The sequence below is a fragment of the Podarcis bocagei genome (genome assembly GCF_964188305.1).
Source record: "Podarcis bocagei genome assembly, chromosome: 1".
NCBI classification, from domain to species: Eukaryota; Metazoa; Chordata; class Lepidosauria; order Squamata; family Lacertidae; genus Podarcis; species Podarcis bocagei.
Window position 1 is genome coordinate 88,413,960 of NC_138125.1, and position 17,141 is coordinate 88,431,100.

General features: G+C 45.9%; 1 protein-coding gene and 1 long non-coding RNA gene across 2 annotated transcripts; one reads left to right on the forward strand and one right to left on the reverse strand.

Annotated features, from left to right (window-relative positions):
• Positions 1–163: 163 nt before the first annotated feature.
• CYP27A1 (cytochrome P450 family 27 subfamily A member 1) lies at positions 164–13,230 on the reverse strand. Its single transcript, XM_081201512.1, has 9 exons — positions 12,973–13,230; positions 8,069–8,259; positions 6,322–6,521; positions 4,606–4,803; positions 4,139–4,299; positions 3,568–3,734; positions 3,304–3,385; positions 2,754–2,957; positions 164–1,011 (listed from the first exon to the last, which is right to left on the reverse strand). The coding sequence occupies exons 1-9, from the start codon at positions 13,207–13,209 to the stop codon at positions 886–888; spliced, it is 1,566 nt and encodes a 521-aa protein (XP_081057638.1). The 5' UTR covers positions 13,210–13,230; the 3' UTR covers positions 164–885.
• LOC308591218 lies at positions 12,371–14,554 on the forward strand. Its single transcript, XR_014010070.1, has 3 exons — positions 12,371–12,897; positions 13,654–13,802; positions 14,195–14,554. It is a non-coding gene; the product is annotated as an uncharacterized lncRNA (long non-coding RNA).
• Positions 14,555–17,141: the final 2,587 nt, after the last annotated feature.

Genomic DNA, 17,141 nt, shown 5'->3' on the forward strand with positions numbered 1-17,141 from the left:
ATGGTAGGAATTCGTTTGAAAATTAAGTGGGATTAAGTTTAAAAAACAAATAAGAAATATATTGTGGCACATGGGTGGAAAACCTTTTTCAGACCAAAGACTGCTGAGTGCGTGCACAAACACACCAGGAACGATAACTCCATCAAAAAAAGAAGATTGCATGTTGTAGGGTAGAAGCAAGGATTTTAATAGCCACCACCAAGCTGTGACAATTTCATTCTTAAACACCTGAGTATTGGGAACCCAGGGAAGAGAAAAGTCGATGCAATCAGTCAGCCAGTTCTGAGGGACACTGGCTAACAGTAACTACTCCTACCCCACCCTCCACTCCTCAGATCCACCGCAAGAATCAATCAGGCACAGAATGCGGTGCAAAGCTTTGCAAGGATTCACAGGAGAAGATTGCAGAGCAATCTGATACCAGTAAATGGTATCAGAGGTGATTTGGGTACAGGGAGATCCACCAGATGATCAGCCAAGGCACAAACAAGGTTGATGTTAAGTGCTTAGTCTTCACAGTCTATCCAGACGAAGTTTCAGGAGTGGTGATCAAGGTTTGCTTAAAGCATGGGCAACCCAGTGTTTTGGTTTGTGGGCTACATTCAGAGTTGGCCAACCCTTTGTGGGCCACGTTCTAGCAGCCATCAGAGCCAAAATGACCACCAAACAGACTCACTCCACATGTATACAAACTCAGTACACAGCACACACTCTCACTCGCATACACACAGAAGAGAAACGAGACCTCCGGGGCTTGGTGGAGAGCTTTGAACCTCTCCTCTTCAGCCCAGCATTGCAACGGGGAGGAAGGTGGGGCAGATGGACCACTGCAAATAGTCTTGGAGGGCTTGATCCAGTCCGTGGGCTTGTGACCCCCCCCCTGCCTTAAAGCTTTGTCCGTCTGTCAAGAAGCTCCAGGTCAATGGGTCTGTCAGGAACAAGCACAATCCGAGAGAGGGGCTTCACCTCTGTACACCGTGGACCTGGTCTGATTAAGAATATTCGGATAAGCTGGAAAGAGAAAAGCTTGACTTATTTGGGGGCAAAGCTTCATTCCCACCCACCAAACACAAGTACCGTATTTTTCGCACCATTGGACGCACTTTTTTCCTCCCAAAAAGGAAGGGAAAATGTCTGTGCGTCTTATGGAGCGAATGTGTGGTCCCTGGAGCCAAATCGCTGTTGCCCTGCGCTGCTGGGGTGCTCTTCGGGGATGGGGGGAGGAGCCACGGTGCTCTGCCAGCAGCCTCCGCTTTCCCCTGAAGCCCCGGCAACGTTTGCAAGCAGCGGGAAGGCTGTGTGCTCCTGGGCTGCTCTTCGGGGATGGGGGGAGGAGCCACGCGGCTCTGCCGGCAGTCTCTGCTTTCCCCTGAAGCCCCGACAAGGTTTGCAAGCAGCGGGAAGGCTGTGCGCCTTTGCCCCGCGCTCCTGGGGTGCTCTTTGGGGGTGGGGCGGAAGCCACACTGCTCTGCCGGCAGCCTCTGCTTTCCCCTGAAGCTCCGACAAGGTTTGCAAGCAGCGGGAAGGCTGTGTGTTCCTGGGCTGCTCTTTGGGGGTGGGGGTGGGGAGCCAGACTGCTCTGCCTATAGCTTTTGCTTTCCCCTGAAGCCCCGGCAAGGTTTGCAAGCAGAGGGAAGGCTGTGTGTTCCTGGGATGCTCGTGGGGGTGGGGGGGGGAGGAGCCACACCTCTCTGCCTACAGCCTTTGCTTTCCCCTGAAGCCCCGACAAGGTTTGCAAGCAGAGGGAAGGCTGTGTGTTCCTGGGATGCTCGTGGGGGTTGGGGGGAGGAGCAGCAAATTGCTGTCTCTCAGTGCCTCCTAATTCAACTGCAAAGGATTGCCTAACTGGATTCTGAGCTCCATTTGAAGTTTAAAAATATTAAGTTTGGGGATTTCTTCAAGTAGCAGTTTTGCAGAAATAGTCATAAATGAATGCAAAGCATCTCCACAAACCAGTAATAGTGAGCTCAGCTAAAACTGAGCAGGCATCTGGCTCAGGAACAGATTAAACTGCACAACTATAACCGGACATCCTGTGTGTTTGTGTTTCCTAGCAGCTAATCTTTATTGCTGAAAAGAGGCACTGATATTGCACTCCAAATCTATAATTCATTATACAAATTCTTACAAGTACAGTCCACCTATACCAAACCAAAAACATTGTGTTCTCTTGTTATTGAATGGGAGCTATTTATTTGCCCTCTTTTCCTCCTCAGTTCTTTGCTGAGTCACCCCATTTTAAATCTTCCTTTCAAAACAACCATGCCTGTTTTGAGAAAACACTTCTCATTTGCACAGCCCTGGTTTCTCTCCCTGACTATTAATATTCTTGATTAATAACAGTAAAATGCTCAAATTTTAATTTTTGTGACTGCTGCCAATACTGACTTCCCAGTGATAATGAAAACAGCTACATTATAATGGAATGTCTGTCCTTTTTCCAATCTCTTCATACCGTGGCTTGCTTTAAAGCAGCAAAGTGGACAGGAGCCACCCACTTTGCTGTTTTAAATAGTTTAGTACAACATTTGAGTCAGATTTTTTTTCCTTATTTTCCTGCTCTAAAAACTTGGTGCGTCTTTTGGTCAGGTGCGTCCTATGGAGCGAAAAATACGGTAATCAAATATGCCTACAGCTGTGATGACCTCTTGGGCCACAGCATTGCCCTGTTTCTGGTTTGTTTATTATACTGTATTCATTTTCTGCCCTTCTTCCCAAAGGACACCCCCTCTGCCCCCACAGAAGTAACTCACCCTGGCAAGAGCCAAATGCATCTCGAGCTCAGCGATGCGGCGCCCCAGACAGGCACGCACCCCATAGCCAAAGGGGATGGAGCTGAAGGGGTGGGGAGGCAAGTCCCTCTGATCTCGCAGCCAGCGACGTGGCAGGAAGCGCTCTGGTTCCGGGAAGCTGGACTCATCATGCGAGAGAGCGTAATGGGCCAAAACAAAGAGGGTCTGGAGGGGCCAGTGGGAAGCACAGAGAGTTAGCAAATGACAAAGACTTTGCTCTCCGACAGTCGATTCCCCATAGCAACATAAGGGCTGGTGGCAAAGTAATATTCTTGCCATGTAGTTTACCATTTCCCATCAGGGCAGCTTAACCAATGCTAACCCATTCTGACATATGTACATACAGCCTTCACCTAGTTCAAGCCTTGCATTCCCCCACTGTTGTTTTTCCCCATCATGAACTGCCTATATGTCAAGATTCAGTGACAGCCCCATCCCTTTTATTCCATATCCACTTCTGGCCACTAACAAATGCCTCGAGTTGCAACATCAGGAATACATTACTACTCACATCCCTTGGAAATTTGTATCCTCCAACAACAACATCGTCTTCTGCGATGATTCGGGCATTGGTGGGGATCACAGGGTAAAGCCTATAAGGACATTAGTGGAGGGAGGGCTGTCACTGTGCATCAGAACAAAGGAAGGCTCTTCAGAAGCTACAGAAGCATAAATGGGAAATGGGTGGAACCACTCTGGGCAAGATGAAGCCCCGGGAACCACAAAGTCCAGGCTTGTGATCTTGCTCCTTGGAACAATGAGAAAGGCCCCTTACCTAAGAGTCTCCTTGATCACTGCCTTAAGCAGTGGCATCCTGGAGAGGTCCTTGGCCTCAGGGATCTGATCTTCGGGTACCACACTGATCAACTCCTGGTATAAGGCTTCCTGGACCTCCATGTCTCTGGCCAGGTGATACATGGCCCATGAAAGGGTATTTGATGTCTGAAAGGGCAAAGCAAAGCGGTGAAGATGCTACATCCAGGCAGCAAAGGCAGGAGAAAATCTTGGAATGATATATGTGACCATCCCAAAGAATCAGACAGTGACTAGCCTGTGGCAGTCAAATCTCTTCCAAAAGCTTATCATGAAGGAACACAGCAGTTTGCTATATTTTTAAATTTCCCATAATTTTTAAAAAAAATGTGTATTGAGGGATGCAGGGCAAGGAGACATCATGGTCCTCCACCCCCCCACCCAAGAGCCACCTAACACCAACTGCTCTGTGGGTTGGCTCCTGATGGTTTGTTTTATTTATGTAGTGTGATATTGCTTGTAATCTGCAATTTTGGTCATTACATTTTGGGGTGGGCACTCAAGTAAGGAAGGCTAAGAAGTCAATGTCCTACCGTGTCTACGCCAGCCAGGAGTAGCTCAGCTATGCTGCCATATATCTCTTCATGGCTAATCCGCCCACTGGACAGTAGGTAAGTTAGGTAGCCTGAGACAATCTCACCCTTCTCCAGAGACTTCTCAACCTCCAGCATCTTCTGATCAATCAGCTTTTTCCCTGGAGTAATTAAATAGCATCTGTTACCATGGGAACACATGTCTGGCCTGATCATTCCTGCATCCTCCACACAGGCTGGGTATCTACCACTCACCTTTGGCCTACTGTTACCATGGGGACACAATCCTGGGACTGTTCATGACAGCATTTACCACGTGGGCCGGATATCTACCACTCACCTTTGACTTCTTGGCCTACTGGCACAGGCACTTGAGGAAGCTTAGATTACGAATCTTCCCACTCTCAAGAGAGAAAGTGAGGGATGATTGACCGGTAATTCCAGAGTTGTCCCCACTCTTGACATACCAAAGGCAAAGATTGTGTCCCAGCCCTGCAGATAGCGGTTCCAGAAAGGCAGCACATCCCGGGTCCACTTGGGCAGGATAGTAGCAAAGATGGAGTTCTTCAGCATGTACCCAATTGCATGGATAAAGTTCTGTGTTTCAGCAGGGATCTGCTTTTCCAAACAGCCAATGCGGGTCTCAAATAGGATGTAGGAGATGCCTGGAAGCAGAAAGCACAGGTGGGAAGACTTGAGGAAATGGCCCTGATATCCCATCACAGAACTATAATCACATTAGAAAGAATATCTCCAAAGGGTTTGCTTGTACTTGGAACAATATATTAATTGTGGACTGTCAGACCGAAAGTATTGGAATGAGCTTGGCTGCTGGGAGAGGATGGCTGCCACGTTTAGCTGGGCAATTATTATTTTTGCCTATCTCTCCAGGGATGGCAGTGTCTATCCAGCTACAAGTTGTGTACTTTTAAAAGACTGGACTTTTCAGGATAAGCTGTTACACATTAACACCAAAAACATGGATCCCCATTGTGGCAGACACAAAAACTTCTAACTATCCCTTCCTTTGCCATTTTTCATCTGACTATACTCCCCACAGAGTTGGTCTGCTTTCTGGAATGGGGAACTTGTGGCTCTCCAGATGTTGCTGAACTACAACTCCCATCATTCCTGATCGTTGGCCATGCTGGCTGGGGCTGACAGGAGTTGGAGTCCAACACCTTCTGAAGGGCCATAGATTTCCCCAGTGCTAGATCAAACAAGGTATACACTTTCTGATTATTATTTTTAAAAGAAAAACATTTTGAATTGTTCAGTATTTTAGGAAAAAGTTGTTCTCTCCTGATTACCCCCTCTTACTCTTAAATGCAGAGGGGGAAACTATTGCTTTAAAAGAGAGAGAGAATGTTTCTATGAAAAAATAACATCTGGGGTTATTAAACAGAAAATGGAAAACCTTCTTAAGCTGAATCCTGTAATCAGTTGCTGGTGCTTAGCCCCACTCAAGTCAACTAGTCAATGAATAACAACAACAACAACAACAACAATAATAATAATTTTATTATTTATACCCTATCTGGCTGGTTTCCCCAGCCACTCTGGGCGGCTTACAGCACATAAACAATTGTAAAACATTAGACATTAAAAATTTCTCACTATAGGGTTGCCTTCCAATGTCTTCTAAAAGTCAGATCGTTGTTTATTTCTTTGACATCTGATGAGAGGGCATTCCACAGGGCAGGCGCCACTACCTAGAAGGCGCTCTGCCTGGTTCCCTGTAACCTCACTTCTTGCAGTGAGGGAACTGCTGGAAGGCCCTCGAAGCTGGACCTCAGTGTCCAGGCTGAACGATGGGGTGAAGATGCTCCTTTGGGTATACTGAATGGAGGCCTTTTAGGGCTTTAATGGTCAGCACCAACACTTTGAATTGTGCCTGGAAACGTACTGGGAGCCAATGTAGGTCTTTCAGGACCGGTGTTATATGGTCTTGGCGGCCACTCCCAGTCACCAGTCTAGCTGCCGCAATGAAATGAAACAATGCATGTAATGTCAGGTTCAGTGGGGCCCATAATCAAAAGATTTCCTTCACATGCATGGGGTCACACCTAGACCTACCTGACACCTGAACAGCTCCTCTTCCACCTACCCATCAGCTGTACGATGAGAATAACAGAATAATCACTGAAAGGAAATAGTTTACAGCATCATAACTGTCCACACACCTTCCAAGGCAAAGCGGTACAATACACTGGCCATATCTTGCACCACCATCCCTGAGGGACTCTTTTTTCTCTCATTCTCCAGAAACACCATCAGGTCTGACACCACCTCATTGATAGCACCCGCATACAAAACAGCCTCTGTAGGTTTGAGCATCCTCTTGTTCAGCACCTGCCGCAGGCGGTGCCACCGCTCTCCATCCCTGAGGAGAGAGACAGTTGGATCCATGTAAGAAAGAAGAAGAAGAAGAAGAAGAAGAAGAAGAAGAAGAAGAAGAAGAAGAAGAAGAAGAGGAGTTTGGATTTGATATCCTGCTTTATCACTACCCTAAGGAGTCTCAAAGCGGCTAACAATCTCCCACAACCCACAACAAATATCCCTTGGAATATTTCTCAGTTTGCCAGTATTGGCTCATGGTTTTGCTCTGGAATCACTCCTCATTGACAGGAAACTTCTGACCCTCCAAATGTTGTGGGGCTCCCATCAGCTCCAGTCAGTATAGTCAATGGCTAGGGATAATGGGAGTTGCAGTCCAACCCTCTCTGAAGGGCTACAGGTTCCCCATCCTGCCACAGGGCATGTTTAGGCAGCCCAGACTGCAGGGAATAGGAGGGTTTTGGAAACCCTTTCATCACTTAAGAAATCCTTTAGCCTACAATGGGTAGCCTGTTCGTTTGGCTGACAGAGAGAGGCAGAGAACAGCAGACAGCTGCAAAGTCTTTTAAAAAACCCAACTTCAAACAATTTTATATACTGTATGGGTTCTGTAAGTTTGCAATGAAAGTCAACTGTGGAAGGTCTTGATTGGTTGGTACCCATTAAGCCACTAATACTTTCCTTTTCCAATCTCAGAAGTAGTTTTGCAACATAAGACAAATGTTTGTTTGGCTTTATTTATTAAAATATGAAAGGGGCAGAAGCAAAGAACCCCATGCAAGTGCAACCTACAAGATGCTGCGGTGTGGAGAGTTCCTGTTCAGGGTTGCAGCAAGCCAGCCATGCCTTTTTCTAGGATAATCCTTTCCATTCCCCCTCCTACTCCAGTTTTCTTTCCCCAACAGTCAGTTGGCATTCCATGTACACTCTGCGTGCTCATTCTCACTGAGCTCTTTTGGGGTGCTCCCCTAAAGAATCTTCATTATACTTTGGCAAACCTTGTGATTTCCCCTAAGTCTGCTGGCACCTCCTCCTCCTATTTGTGTGGTACCATCTTGGCTGCAAAGGGGTTGGCATTTGGAGAATTGACTTTGCTATTAATACGGATGCTTCCAAAGGAAGGCATTTTCTTGCAACATCATATCTGATTTTCTTTTGTGCACAACTGACGCATGAGTCTTCACACATTCCCTGCTTCTAATTCATGATATTCATTGCTATGCCACACCTTGCCATCCACACCAGTGCGAGGAGCTGGAGATAGGGTATCTGGAATGTGCTTTTCTGTTCCATTCCAGATGTAAGTGTGCCCTGAAAGCACTGTGCCTTTCCCATAATTGCCGGAACAAATTATACAAAGTATCCAAGCATGCAAATTCATTGAATCAAATTGCAGAATTTAGCTGCTTTTTTCCACTCTTTAAAAAAATTAAAAGTCTACATTATACACAGCCTTGGAAATATCAAACCATCATAGAAAAATAAAATGCATGCTATGCAAAGACTATGCCTCCCCTTGCTTTTGTAAATACTGCCCTTGATATGCCCACACAGTAGCTACAGGATATGGGATGGAACGCTTCACACACTCACTCAGTGAAGGGGCCATAGGCCAAGTGCCGTACGTCCCGGTGCTCCTTCCAGAGGGCCATGTCACTTCGGATGGGATACTTCCCTTCCTGACGCAACAGCTGCTCGAGGACTTCAGGACTGCCAATATTAATGTTAACATAAGGGCCAAACCGAGATTGCCAAATGGGGCCATACTTCTTCCTGGAAATGACCTGGAAGAGACACACACAGTCAGTGGGATTAGCCCTGACACCAGCCCATTCTGAAAAATCATAAATGTTTGCATGACTGCCCTTATTGCTGAGGGCAATAATTAAGTCCACATGCTGGTTAGGAAAATGTCATATACACCTAGAAGCATCACACCACTTCATTCTCAGCAAGGACATGCTGCCATTTTTATTTGTTTTGCTTAGTTTAGAGCTTGCATTCCTCAGTTCAGCTCTGGGGTCCCTTTGGGGTCTTCCCCAAGTTCCTTCCTCCTGCAGTGCCCAGCTGTGATAACACTTCCCATGGTTCCATCTCGCCCCTGGATTTTGGATACTATGATTATATAACAGATAGATTACATTAAAAGATGCAGGAATAAAATTTAGAATTGGAACCCCATGGAGGGGAGGAAGGAGGTCTCAAGGTTTGAAATAACCTTTTTCTAAATGTGTGAAAATGTTATGTTTATTGTTATTTATTTATTTATGTAAAAAAAATTAAGTGTTTCAATCCCTTCTTTATTTGGAATTTCTGTAAGTTGCCAGCTCTGCAGCCTTCTAACTACCCTATTTTCTAGCTTGCTTTATATTCAATATTTTCACTCCAGCTCCCAACCTTTTAGTCAGGACAAGAGGAGATATTTGGGGCTGGATTCAACTAAATATCTGCGCTAGTGGGATCCAGCATTTACATCCCACCTCTTTCTCCAAGGAGCTCAGGGGAGTCTACATGGTTCTCCACATTTAATCCCCATAACAACCTTGTGAGGTAGGTTAGGCTGAGAGGCAGTGACTGGCTTAAGGTGAGCTTCATGGTTGAGTGGGGATTTGAACTCTTGTCTCCCAGGTCCTAGTCTGACAATCTAACCACAGTACCACACTGGCTCACTGTGAGAGCATGGAGTTCTATTTATTTTTGGAAGTAGCTGTAAACTGGGCCCCGGGCAAAGGTTGGTTAGGAAATACAGCACCACCACTCTGGCTTTGATGCTTTGCTTCTGCCATTTCATAACTACAGTAAATACCAGGTGATGGTGTTGAACTTCTTACACAATAGTTGCTTTCAACCAGTGTAATCAATAAATCCTTCTTGACTCTTTCATCTTGTTCTCCTCAGGCTATTATAGGGCATTCTTCCTATATAAGAGATGGCCCCTTTTAGAGTGGGCTAAAACTAATACAGTGGTACCTCGGTTTAAGGACAGCCCTGTTTACGAACTATTTGGTTCACAAAACAGGAAGTAGTGTCCCAGTTTGCAAACTTTACCTCGGTCTAAGAACGGAATCTGACCGGTGAAAGGGCACCAGCGGTGGGAGGCCTCATTAGGGAAAACGCGCCTCGGTTTAAGAATGGTTTCGGTTTAAGAACGGATTTCTGGAACTGATTAAGTTCATAAACCGAGGTACCACTGTACCTTCTCCTGATTACACTATTTTTTGGGGTGGCCCCTTCTCTAACAATCAATGTGATGTAGGGACAGCATGCTGTAGTGGCTAGAGTGACAAACGGCTGGCAAGACCTAGGTTCAAATCTCCACTCGTCCATAAATGTGGCTGGGTGAACTAATGGAGCAATCCTAACCAGGCTCTGAAGAATGATGGGCTAGACACTCACTGCAGCAGCAGTAACAGCAGCAGAAAAGAAGGGGGACCAGGCAAATAGGGTCCAGATCAGTTCCTCCACTAGCCAGCACTGGCTGTGAGCACAGCTTTATGTTCAGCGGACACCAAGCTGACTCAGCTCCCCCCCCCCAAGCTCCTTTAGCATCTCACCCAGTGGCGTAGCGTGGGTTGTCAGCACCCGGGGCAAGGCAAGTAATTTGTGCCCCCTAACCCGTGGATTTGCGCCCCCTAACCTGTGGATTTGCGCCCCCTAACCCGTGGATTTGCCCTAACCCCAGATGTTGCGCCCGGTGCGGCCGGCCCCCCCTGCACCCCCCACGCTACGCCACTGATCTCACCCATTTGGAGGTTTGTGCTGGCAGAAAGACACAAGCATTTCCCTACCTGGCTGCCTCCACTCAGTCCCATCTCCCAAAAGGCTGGCATAAATGGAGTTTGTACTGAATCTTAAATCTCAGTCTAACCTACTTTACAGCATTGTTTTCAGGATATAACAGCAATTATGTTTGCTGCTCTGAGCTACTTGGAGGACAGGCATGATATACCAATTACAGGCTTTCCTATTGCAAGATGTTTACCTCAAAGCAGAGAACCTAATAGGAACCTCTAAGGATAGAGTCTGCTACTTTTTCCACAGTCTTATGTTCTGTTTCTTGGGGATGTGAGGGGGTGATGAGTCCTGGAGACTGGCTTTTACATAGATAGATAAACTCTAAGGAGAATGTAATAGTTTTTCCTCTCTCTTTGTCCCTCCCTCCCTCCCTCCCTCTCTCTCTCTCCTTAATTGAGGCTGCAGTCCTATGCATACAGGAATAAGGCCCACTGAACCCAGGGGAACTTCCTTCCAAAGCAAAGTCCATGCACAGAATTGCTTCGGTAGTCAACTCTTGGTTACAGGACCTCACACCAAACACACATCAATGGTTAGAAATAACCACCATTTGAGTTCTCTGGCCCTAGTTTTCACCTCAGAACAATTCACAAGCAGTGACACATAAGAAGCTATGTTCTCGCTGTACCAATTTCTCATGTTAGGGAACTGGCAACTTTCCCAAGAAGAAACAGTTTGTAAAAAAGGAGAAAAAAAAAGGAAAAAAAGCCTTTGTTCCTTGCATCACAGCATTTCTAGTGTTAGCTGAGTTCACAGAGCCTTCAGGAAAACCAAACGTTTGCAAAACTTGTAAACATGGCTATAGGCCTCTTACTAATGGCCACAAGTTAGAGTTTTCTTGATTACTGTATTTTATAAACCTTGAAAACAGCCACTGAGAACTGACTCTTGCTATCTAGTTTTGTCATATCTGCCAGCTGATTTGCTCCCTATCCCCTTGTGATCTCTTGGCACCTTTCGTTATTGTATTTGTACACGGCTGTTACCTGCCCTAGGACTTTGTGGTGAGGAAATCTAATAAATCTGCTGCTGCTGCTGGGTTATGAAACTCTTACTCCACCCTCCCTACTACTATAGTTTGTATGGAATCAAGCCTGTTAAACTGCTGAGCTAAAGTAGTCATCCTGGCTGTGACTGGGATCAACATCTGGAGGACCACAGGCTAGGTATCTGAAAGTGAGGGAGACTATTTCCCCTTCTCTAAACTTTCTGTCTTGGTATACTTTGGACTGAGCTACTGTTTTGCTGAACCCTTGAACCCCGAATGTCACTGGAATGTGGCCAATATTAATTCCCAAGAATGGGTTCAATCACAGCCCTTGAGTAGCCAACACTTTCCCCCCCTGCAGTGGAAGCCCTGCCTTTAGGTCCTCCTTTATTATTTGAAGCCATATAGTAGATCAAACTCCTTCCATGCCTAGCTATCTGATCACCTTTCCAGTTCTTGGGTTATTGGTGTTAATTCCTCTAACATCCTTTCAGAACAGGGATTCAGAAGTTGTTGGGACTCCTGCTCCCATCAGCCCTAGCCAGCGTGGCCAATGTTCAACAGATGTTCAACAACATCTGGGGCCATTGGTTTTCCATTCATTTTAAAGCATAGGCACCAGAATGAGACAACAGCTCAGTTATAGATCACAGTGGCTGTGACCTTATGAAGCAACATGCAGATCATGACCCCATCCACAGCTATTTTGCACATGCCTCCAAGGATCACTTTGGTTTTACTTGCTAGTACGGGCTCATAGTCCATTCAGTCCTCTGAACCTTAAAAGTCTTCCTTGTCTTCCAGTCAGCTGTTGTTATCTGAAGCATCAATGGGGGTTATGACGCATGTGTTAGCAGTGAAGGATCAGACATACAGGTTCAAAAAGGCTGGGAGGCAGGACCATAACGCAGGCACAACTTTTTATCTCAGAGAAGCCCATCAGATTATTGGCAGATAGGGAAAGACACTTAGGCTGAAGTCCTAGCTCCTCTCACTTGGGAGTAAGGACCATTTCGCTCACTGGGGCTTCTGTGTAGTAATAATAATAATAATAATAATAATAATAATAATAATAATAATAATAATAATAATAATAATTTATTTATTATTACGGTCAAAGACCAGTTCACTTCTGAGTAGACATATCAGAGTGCGCATTCAGGCTACATGTTGTGCTGCCAGCAATGCTTTAAAAAGCAATTAAAAACTCTGTAGTGAATGCTCTTCCAGAGTCTCCTCTTCAGCTGTACACTACTTCACTAACTTCCAGATGTGGTATATCAGCTTTCTTGTTCTTGGAGGGCTCAGGCTTCTGTCCCAAAGTGGCTGTGAGTCCCCTAACCATCCTAAATGCCCAGGGCAGGGACACTGTTAGGGCGCATCTCTGGACCCCCTAAGCACCAGGTGTTTTATGACGAGAACAGGATCACCTGCCAATCTCCTCCTTGAAAACAACATATAGATAGCTTCCCTTATAGGGCAACTGGGCAACAGTGCTGGCAGGACGTCAGCCTTAAGTCTCAACTTCCCAGAGGAATTGATTCATATAAATTCTACCTGGCAACGTCCCTGGCTCCGGATTGGCTCAACTGGCATGAATATACCTGGGAGCCTTGGCGACGCCAGGTGAGATCACCAGGTGAGATCCCTTGGGATATGCCCCCTCTTGCCCGTCCCCACTGCCCGGGGTGCCCCACCGTCGACCATCTCCCACCTGCAGGCGGTGCGTGTGGAGCAAATAGCCCCTCACGAAGAGCCAATAGATGGATCCCAGGATCCCCGGCCCGGGCAACTCTTCCGGCCGCTTCAGCCGCTCCTCGTGCCGGGAGACCGAAGCTGCCTCCGCGGCGCTGGATGCGCTTCTGCAAGCTAGATCGGGGCACAGAGACCCTGGCTGAGACCCCAGGCAGCGCCGCAGCAGCCTCCCGGAGAAGCCTCCCAACTTCGCCATGGCTCCTGCGGACTGAAAGTCAGGCGGGAGAGGAGAGGGAGAGGGAGGGAGAAGAGGAGGGGCCAGCTGGGCGGGACTGACCTAAAGAAGGCGAAGAAGAAGAGGAGGAGGAGGAGCCGGGAGCTGCTTGCGTATTTCAGGAAAAGCTTCTTTTCCGGGAAAGGTAACTGCATACTCTCTTTTCAAAATTTAAAAACCTTCGTACCCAATTGAGCCCTATCTGCGGAACAAAGCAGAAGCGAAGTAACCACTTCACATCCTGAGCGGTGCCCTGGATTTGGTGTCGAGTTGCTTGCTTGGGAGCAGTGCTTATCGCGAGGGGGGTGGGCGCCGCCGCCTCCAGGCGTCCTTTTTATTGCACGCCGCCAATGATCTTTTGCATGCACAAAACTGGAGTGAAGGTTATTATTGAATTTATTTATATCCCGTCTTTTTTCCTGACAGGGACTCAAGGCGGCTCACAGCTAAACACTTGGGGCGGAGCAATGGTTTAAAAACAAACATAAATAGAATATGCCTTGTTCGGCCTTTATTGAGCGTTTCTGCCAGAAACTTTCTGAATCGCTTGCGGGGAAGAGCATTCATCCTGACTGGTTTGTGCAGTGCTTATATGTCTTCACGTTAATCAAGTTTATCCCACACTTTTTAGTGCACTTGCCTGTCACTGCCCTGATTGCAAAAAGTTGTGGGTTTTAAAAAGTGGATTTATTGTGCCAGAGCACTTTGGGAACAAGCCTAAGATTTTGGTTAGCAGGCAATGGGGTGGTGGCACTTCCCTGACCTCCTGTCACCAGCATTGCTGCAGCTTATTGGGAGGGAAAGGAATGGAGGGTTTGTGGTGCAAACACACTGGTGGGAGCACCAAATTAGCTCTGCTGGTGTGTTTGCACCATGCCAACTTCAGCACTGCCTCACCTTTCCCAGTAAGCTGCAGTGATAATGATAATGTTCCAGTAATTAATGAATATTTCTGTGCTTGTTTCAGAAAATACTATTGGCTACGTTCCATTATTTCCAGGATCTCAGTTGCAGTTGAACCAAGGGTAGTATTCTTTGAGAAATTTCTTCCTCGTTTAGAGTTGAGACCCGATAATGAAAGCAGATTTTGTGGGATCCTTGAAGTAGGTACAGCTGCGGATATGTTAGCTCCATTCCACCAGAGCCAGCTCCTGTTCTGAAGTATTCCCAGCACTCCTGCTACTCTGCAGACTTAATAATTAGCCACGGGAATTATTAAGTTCCCTTATCAGATATTTTGGCTCAAGGACATCCTTAGAGGGCCAACCTTTGTTCTGAGGTGTCCCTTGAACTTGAGCAACTTGCCCAGCCTATAATAATAAAAGTTTCCACCTTTGTTCCAGGAGGGCGCCTGTAATTTAAACGTATGCACAACAGGCAGAAATACAACAGGTGGAGTATCTCCATCATCACATCTCTCACTGCAGATTGTCATCCTCCCACCTCCACTCCCAATCATGCGTCTGTTAAATATGTTAACAAATGTGACTGTTGGGAACCCTTGTAAGTGAACCTGTTCCCCACTTATCAACACAACTCCTAGAGAGGAGGGGAATATTTTGCTAGAGATGTACCAGGTACTTGCCCAGAAATAATGTGCCTGAATGATGTGTGTATGTAACCCGAGAACATAGATCTAAACCAAACTAAAGCAACACTTTCTTTTATTGCAAGTGCTCTGTTCAACTTAATGGAGCAGTCTCTACTGGGTACCTAGACCTGTGGCCCTCCAGCTGTTGCTGGGCTGTAGCTATATCATCATCCCTGACCACTGGCCATACTGGGAGTCCAAAAATATCTGGTGAGCTGCAGGTTAGCTACCCCTGCCAAAAAGGACTCTAAACATACTCATCCCACTTCTCCAAGTAGGTGCAGGGGTGCAGCCAGGATAGTTTTGCGTTCTCTTTGGAAGGAGGCCTATTGTAAGACTTTCTTTTATTTGCAAACATGCAGGCTGAGCATAGAATCAAGGAGTTGGGGTGTACGTGCAATTTCTTCCTTCTTCTGATTTCATCATAGCTTATTTGTATACCATTTCCCCATGGAAAGCAGCATTCTGCTCACATGATCAGAAACGTTTACGAAATAAAACATATTATTTCATGGCAGTTCACTACAAATTACACGTTGTAAGAAGACTGATGTACAAATAACAGACTGATCAACATAGCTCATATGCATATACACTAAGATTAAACCATCTCCTAATAATCCATAATAGGACACAACAAAAGAAGCAGAAGAACATCATTCAAGCAGCAGTACAAAAAACATACGTTGAGTCCAGCAACCACCTCTGAACAAGGCCCCACCCTGATGATCTCTAGCAGAAACAACCTTTGTAGCTGGTTAGCTGGTGCTCCCCTAGGCCTGATGTAAATGAGCCAAGCAGAGAAGCAGGGACCACACCTTGCATTACTTCCTCTACGTTTATTTCATGTTTGTTTGTTTGTTTGTTTCACTTTACTGAATTTACTGATGAACCTGAAACAAGTCCAGGCACTGCAGACCTCTTTATGTGTGGGAGACAGTTAATAAAGGTTGCTAAAGATGTGCAAGTCTGTCAATCAATGGAAAAGTCTGCCAAGTTTCTTTCCTTCATTCAAAGGTGCTACACCTCCAACAACTGCACAACAGGCAAAGCACAGTGTTGCCTGTTTGTGCATCTCTATTCTGAGTTCAGCCATACCTACTGTTTTGTGCTTTTGTCTTTTATGCTGGTCCTCTATATAACATTCCATGTACAGTATTTTATGCATCACAGGCCTTTGCTTAGCGATTGGCTGGTGCCCCTTGTTGTCAAACATGGTGATGGCTCTATTGGCAGGAGTGGCATCATCACAGCAGATTAATTGCTGTAGATACATGCCTGTCTTCAAACTTGGCATGGCAGTTGAATCAATTCCTTTAGTTCTTTATCCAGAAAGGTCTCATTTTCTAAATTACAATGTTCATGTCACTTGCACAGAGAGAAAGCAACACATTCAGTGCCAATTCAGAGTCAACCACTTTTAAGCATGCACCTTTAGGGTAAATGCCTTTGAGGGACTATTCTGTGAGTGCAGATTATGCAGGTACCAAGATCTCATTTTTCCATTTTGAGCTGGGGAGGAATTTCCATGGGAGAGGCAGCTCACTTCATATTGTATTTCAATTTTAGGGCGGAAAGCCTAATGTTTCAACTGAAGTGGTGCATCCACAAGAGGGCAGCACCAATGCATCATTCATACAAAAATCGTGACGGTTAGCACTCCTGCTTCAGACAATGCAATACAGTACAGTGGTGCCTCGCAAGACGAAATTAATTCGTTCCGCAAGTTTTGCCGTCTAGCGAATTTTTCGTCTTGCGAAGCACGGTTTAAACGGCTTAACAAAGTCGCAAGACGTTTTCGTCTTGCGAAGCAAGCCCGTAGGGAAATTCGTCTTGCGAGGCAAATCGCGGACGAAAAAACCTTTCGTCTAGCGAGTTTTTTGTCTTGCGAGGCATTCGTCTTGCGAGGTACCACTGTACTAGTGTAGTTATGGCAGAAAATGTAAACTCTTAGTACTGGTCCTATAATTTTTTGCATGAGAAATGAAAAAATGAAGAAGACACCCACACCTTCCCTTTTGAATGGAACTGATTTATCTAGTTTAGAAACTAAATGGAGGTTGGAGGCAGGAAAACGAATCTGTCCCCTGGGAAGATCTGCTTAATATTGCTTGCTTTGTGGTAGACCTGTCCTTGCAACCTATATTTCAAGGGCTTTGGTGGGAAAGTGTTTGTGTTTATTTTTCTACTATTCTTCTCTTTGTTTATTTTTACCTGACTTGGCTTTCAAAACCAATTATAGCCACTAACATAAAATAATGTTGTTGTTTAGTCGTTTAGTCATGTCCGACTCTTTGTGACCCCCTGGACCAGAGCACGCCAG

Bases quoted from the DNA above. Each gene is read 5' to 3' on its own strand.
- CYP27A1 (XM_081201512.1), bottom strand. From the start codon at position 13,209: ATGGCGAAGTTGGGAGGCTTCTCCGGGAGGCTGCTGCGGCGCTGCCTG. The intron at 4,804-6,321 runs GTGTGTGGACAG...TTCTGCTTCCAG, and splicing joins GTACCGCTTTGCCTTGGAAG to GCATCTCCTACATCCTATTT. The intron at 3,735-4,138 runs GTAGGACATTGA...TTGCCCTTTCAG, and splicing joins TCCTGGCTGGCGTAGACACG to ACATCAAATACCCTTTCATG.